This window comes from Drosophila subpulchrella, unplaced genomic scaffold (assembly GCF_014743375.2).
Source record: "Drosophila subpulchrella strain 33 F10 #4 breed RU33 unplaced genomic scaffold, RU_Dsub_v1.1 Primary Assembly Seq422, whole genome shotgun sequence".
Lineage (NCBI taxonomy): Eukaryota > Metazoa > Arthropoda > Insecta > Diptera > Drosophilidae > Drosophila > Drosophila subpulchrella.
The window spans coordinates 925,313-931,312 of NW_023665638.1; the positions used below are offsets into that span (position 1 = coordinate 925,313).

The following is a 6,000-nucleotide window of genomic DNA, read 5'->3' on the forward strand; positions in this document are numbered from 1 at the left end:
TTAAAATATGCATCCTTATTATATTGTTGTGTATTGTTTTTACGTCCATAAGTTACTGCCCATAGTTAGCTATAAGCAAAATAAATAAATATTCTCATTTACTCTGCGCTATAGCGTAACAATTTTTTAAAAAGTCAGACAATTGTATCATATAGCTGTCACAGGAATATATATGTATACCCGTTACTCGTAGAGTAAAAGGATATACTAGATTCGTCAGAGAGTATGTAACAGGTAGAAGTAAGCGTTTTCGACCCCATAAAGTATATATATTCTTGATCAAGATCACTAGCCGAGTCGATTTAGCAATGTCCGTCTGTCTGTCCGTCCGGATGAACGCTAAGATCTCGGAAACTAGCCGAGTCGATCTAGCCATGTCCGTATGTCCGTATGAACGCAGAGATCTCAGACTAACTTTGGAAACTTTGGAATGCAGATTTCTGAGCTTCTTGCGCAGCGCATGTTTGTTTCAGCAGGTTGCCACGCCCACTTTTACGCCCACAAGCCTCACAGAACTGTGGCTCCAACAGTTTTGATGATAGAATAAAATTTTTACTGAAATGTATTGTTGTCATCAATACCTATCGATTGACCCAAAAAAAAAAGGTTGCCACTCTACTGCCCACATAACCATATATTGAGATCGCGGATAGGTGGCGCATTTCAATCTCGCTTTGCTGCTTGCATATCTCCATTTCCCTTTGGTCCCTTAAGCTGAGTAACTGTTTTCTGATAGTCGAGGTACTCGACTATAGCGTTGTACCTTGTTTTATACTAAGATTCCGAATATACTGTTTTTGAACGTATAATGTATGATTTTAATTGCATGATATCATTTAAGCTGCAACGGTATATCATCATTGGCTTGCCGAAGCTAGCTTCTCTTTTGCTTTACTAAATGCCCAGAGGGACATTCTTGATTTACACGCCACACAAAAATGGTTATAGTTTTTTGTGTTTGATATACCCTGAATTTCACATCTTGTTTATACAGCGTGTCTCGCCTCATATGCCACGGAGACCGTGATGCAAATTTGCCATGGAAGACGGCGATGCAACCTGGCTGCAGACGCGAACACATTTGGAAGCCCTTGCCAACCAAATTCTCGAATGTACTTAAAGGTTGTTTATACATGCGGTAAGTTAGAAACAAATGTCAAGCTTCATATCTACATACTTAATTAAACTTGGGCAGTCAGATGCCGATTAATATTCAATTTATATCCGTAATTTCAACTGCGGTCCCTCTCTTTGTTGCTCCTGTACAGTGCCAAAACAAGTTCTTAAAGATAGCAAGGAATCGGAAGTAGAGCCTGACGAAGCTGACGACTTAGACGGCGAAATGAATGATCTCTACGACGATGAGCTGATCTACAAGGAGTCAGAAGCTATTCCAAAGCTTTACAGCAATACAACAACGGCAAGACGCGGTAATGGCACCAGCTCGCCCGGGTCGGGATCCAGTGCTAACTTGTCGAGCAACCAGACCATAATGAACAGCTCCCAGGTTATAGATGGCGATAAAAGTGGCGTGAATCCTGTCATGACTCACAGTGCTGACCTGAGTCTGGAAGGTATGTCATTTAAAACAACAAAAAGTTCGTACACAAACAGTAGACCTATTTAACGGTTAAACAAAAGAGAACGTTATAGTCCAGTGCCTCGACTATCAGATACCCGTTTATCAGCTAGACAGCTTTAAATTAAGTTAGTCTAATCTATTTGAAACTCTTGAAGTCTCCAGCTTTCAAGCTCTACAAAGCGATAGATTTCGGTTTCCACAACTGGCACCACCTACCGAGTATAACTTTTAGATGCTTATGCGTTTTAATGAGTGGCCCGACTTGAAAATTTTTTGGATCCGTATTTTGGATGGATATTTTACAAACTATTATTTTATTTTTATTGAAATTTTAAACATACCAACGGGTATCTGATGGTCGTGGCACTTGACTAAAGCATTTCTTTTTGTTTTTGGTAAATTTAACAAATTCTTTTTTGTTTGCTCATTGTTTCCGTGAGAACTATAATCACAAACAAGGCAAAATAGTACTTCTGCTTAGGGAACAATGCCTCTAATTTCAAATATTGTTCCTTATATTTTTTCCAAGCCTAATATCGATCCACTTTTATTCGATGTTTTATTTTAACAGAGGACCAGGAACGTTTGTATTTATATCTTATTGTCTTGGGCTCACTGGGAGTGGTTTTCTCCATAATAATTTTCGTAACTAGGGTAGTGCTTCAAAAGCGCGATCTTACTACTGATGCGCACTTAAACTCCTTGACCAAAGGAAGGGATAGAGCACTTGAGGAGACAACTATCCAGAGCGGTTTAAACGATACAATCTCAGAAATAGACGCCAACAATGACATTAAAACTCCACTGCCTTTACCCAGTGTGTTTAAAAATGAGGTAGGTAGTATTGAACAACCGTCACCGTCCACCCACTTACCTTCCCCCACTTAGAACTACCTGACGTACGCTCCAGCTAGTAGCCTTTACGCTGGTTTGTCTCCCAACCAGTTACCTCCGGTGAGTAGCCAAGGACCTGGCGCCGAGCTTATGCCTAATTCCCTTCTAATGGCGACTCGTCAGTCACCTGACCTCATCGGCGTAGCCCAGGGACCTTTTGTCACCACGAGTGTTGGCAGTGCAGGCGGTCAGGGTCCGGTAGCGGGCGTTCTGACCTCGGCTGTCGTGATTGGAACCAGCGCCCCCAGTAACAGTCCAATAAGTAAGTTATCTCACCGGTGCACTCCGATTGTTATTCCAATGTCGTTTTCTCTTGCAAGGTCCAATGGTACCCATTACCTCGCTGGAAACGTATACGACAGCACCATCAATCAGAGGCGGGTATATCATTAACACCGACAGCATAAGTGTGCATCAACGGCAGAAGAGTACCGCAACACCGCCGACCTTGTTGAATGGAAGCAAGCCAGCGCACCAACCGCAACCAAATACGATATCCTCGCCGCTAGCCGTTAATGTCAGTTCACAAAATAATGTGTCCATGCCTGGTCAGGGCACATCGACTTTGCGACGCGCAAAGCCAAGCATTTTGCAGCCGCATCTTTCATATGACGGCACCGCCCCACGCACTCTCTCAACCGGCGTGGCCGTTGGCTCACAGTTCTACTACGGATGACAAAGTACATTGGACTGCGATCCCTATGTGTACACCACACCTTTGGGAGTGGGAATACGCGTGGCTCCCTCGATTTGCAGCACACAGAAGTTAGCTGAGGTGGCAGATCGTTCAAGCGCAATAGAGAACTTCTCCGCATCTTAGCCATTGACGACGGCAATGCCAAGCTCCTCAAGATTATTGGACAATTTCAAATGAGGCGAAGGGGACAATTCAAAGAAAATTACTGCTGGCTTTTCAGCTATAAGCTAAGATGGCTGTAATCTAATCACTGCCCCTAGATTGGTACGGATGCAGTTTTAAACATGGAAAAATACCGGAAAATTCATAAAGCTAAGAAGTTAATTTAATTCCCACATTCTCTGAAAAATTTTAAGACAACGTCGATGGCACTAAATACGGAATATATCTTGACAAAATGTTCAGGTTGTCTTTAAAAAGTATTACTTATACTCGCGATAGAGAGAATCAATTAACCGGAACAGGTTTGCACTGATTAAGTAAAAATAAATGCCGCTATAAATAATAATAAGTAAAGTAAAAGCGATTTGTGGGAACGTAGTCACAATTGCTCAGTCCATTTATAAGGCACTACTGGCCTTATCCCGAGCACGGCTTGGCCAAAAGCTAAAGCATTGTGCACGCGAGCCAGAGTCTGGGGTCCTTAACATCATTCATAACAAAGCGTATTATTAAATTAATGCATTCTATGATCTTAGATTTTATATAATTTTTTTAAAAATCTATAACATTTTTTATTTAGCTATGCTTGGTCGGAGGTTTTCTTCAAACTGTCAAGTGCCTTCCTAATTAGCATTTAAGAGTGTAGTTTTCGTTTACTTAAAATTGAGAGTCATCGGAGGGGACTGTAGAGAAGTTAGATAAAAGAAGCCAACCCAATGGATATAAAATTAGTTTATAACAAATTGTAAGTAAATAGCTTTGTTAAAATAACTTCCTGGCATTAAAAAAGGGGAGTGTAGGGTTAGGTGCAGAGTAATGAAGGACGACGAACTCGTGAAATCTCACATGTGACGTAACGTAAAAAAACCAAGCAATTGTAGTCGATTTCTCGTATTGTTTCGATTATGTAATTACACTAATATAACAAAGATCATGAGATGTTTTTAACCATAGAAGGTGAGCAAAAATTAAACAAGGAAGAACGCTTTAGTCGAGTATCTCGACTATCAGATACCCGTTACTCAGCTAAAGGGTCAAAAGGGAAATTCAGATATGCAAGAAATGAGTCAATCTGGTCAATCGATAGGTATTGATAAGAACCATTCATTTCAGTTAAAAAATTTACTCTAGCATCAAAAACTTAGGAGCCACAGTTTTGGGCGGCTTGTTAAAGTGGGCGGGGCACGCTGCTGAACCAAACTTTCGCTGCGTAAGAAGCTCAGGAATCTGCATGCCAAATCTCAATAGCCTAGCTCTTATAGTTTCCGAGATCTCAGCGTTCATCCAGACGGACGGACAGACAGACATGTCTAAATCGACTCGGCTAGTTATCCTGATCAAGAACATATATCATACTTTACATACATACATTCTTTATGGGGTCGGAAACGCTTCCGTCTACCTGTTACATACTTTCCGACGAATCTATTATACCCTTTTACTCTACGAGTACCGGGTACAAAAAGAGAACAAGAAAGGAAGTTAACTTCGACAAGCCGAAGTTTTTATACCCTTGCAGTTAAGGATTGTGCTCGCTTCAGTGATATTTGTGTAAAACTAAATTCGTAATGCTAAAAAGTTAAAGTATTCTATATCCCAGAGTAAAAGCAAATACGATCAAAATCAACAAAACAACATTTTTTTAAAAACAATTATTTCATTATTTCTCTGACCGTTTCTTTGACAGCTATATGTTAGAGTCGTCGGATTTTTATTAAATTTAATTCGAAATTCCTAAAAGTACAAAAATGATATTCCCAATAATATAATATGTCAAAATACACCGAAGCTATAATTTGTTTCATATTATTTTCCCACCACTTTTCCGATTGTTCCTATGGCAGCTATATGATATAGTCGTCCGATTTTTATCAAATTAAATTCCAAATTCAGAACTAATTAAAAAATGTTATTTCCAAGCGTAGGAGCTTATAAGCTAAAAACACCAAAGATATAATTTTTGTTAAATTTGTTTCCGATTATTCCTATGGGAGCTATAAGATATAGTTGTCCGATCCTGGCTACTACCTGCAAAAGAAATAAGACTTTTGGGAAAGTTTCAGCCCGATAGCAATAAAACTAAGAGACTAGTTTGCGTAGAAACGGACGGACAGACGGGCATGGCTTTAGTGAGGCTGATCAAGAATATATATACTTTATAGGTTCGGAAACGTCTCCTTCACTGCGTTGCAAACTTCTGACTGAAATCATAATACCCTCTGCAAGGGTATTACTTACACATATTTAAAAAATTATAAAAAAAATTTGAATAGAAATTTATGAAAAAACAATTTGCAGTTACTATTAGTTTTGTTTTGTTTTCAATTAGTGGAAATAGGTTTAAAAATCCGATTTTAAGAAATTTTCACATTTTCAATAATTGCTTAATTAGTTATTATTCAAACGGAAAAATTACCTTTCCATTGATGCCAAAATTTTCATTAAGTAAGTTTAAATTATGAGTATATTTAAATTTAGTTTCGTCAAATTACTTATGCCGACCAGTTTGTATACAAGTATTAATAAGATCTTTAGCAACAGTTCTTATTACTTTGTGTTTTTCTCTTTTGCGCCTTATGGAAGTGACACCATCATATTAGCAACAGTATCTGGTAGGGTCTCATGACAAACATTTTGTAAAGTATAAAGATTTAATTCCTACCGT

General features: G+C 39.0%; 1 protein-coding gene across 3 annotated transcripts in view; it reads left to right on the forward strand.

The window, feature by feature from the left end:
- The window catches only part of LOC119562331, a 200,608-nt gene extending 196,083 nt beyond the window's left edge, over nucleotides 1-4,525 (forward strand). The window contains exons 8-13 of one of the 3 annotated variants that reach the window (XM_037875492.1): nucleotides 995-1,138; nucleotides 1,269-1,574; nucleotides 2,154-2,416; nucleotides 2,471-2,536; nucleotides 2,600-2,738; nucleotides 2,797-4,525. In XM_037875492.1, coding sequence (XP_037731420.1) covers nucleotides 995-1,138; nucleotides 1,269-1,574; nucleotides 2,154-2,416; nucleotides 2,471-2,536; nucleotides 2,600-2,738; nucleotides 2,797-3,152 — 1,274 coding nt within the window. In that variant the 3' untranslated portion in view covers nucleotides 3,153-4,525. Of the gene's footprint in view, nucleotides 1-994; nucleotides 1,139-1,268; nucleotides 1,575-2,153; nucleotides 2,417-2,470; nucleotides 2,739-2,796 lie in introns of all 3 variants that reach the window. The other 2 variants (XM_037875491.1, XM_037875490.1) reach the window with 2 other exon arrangements.
- Nucleotides 4,526-6,000: the final 1,475 nt, after the last annotated feature.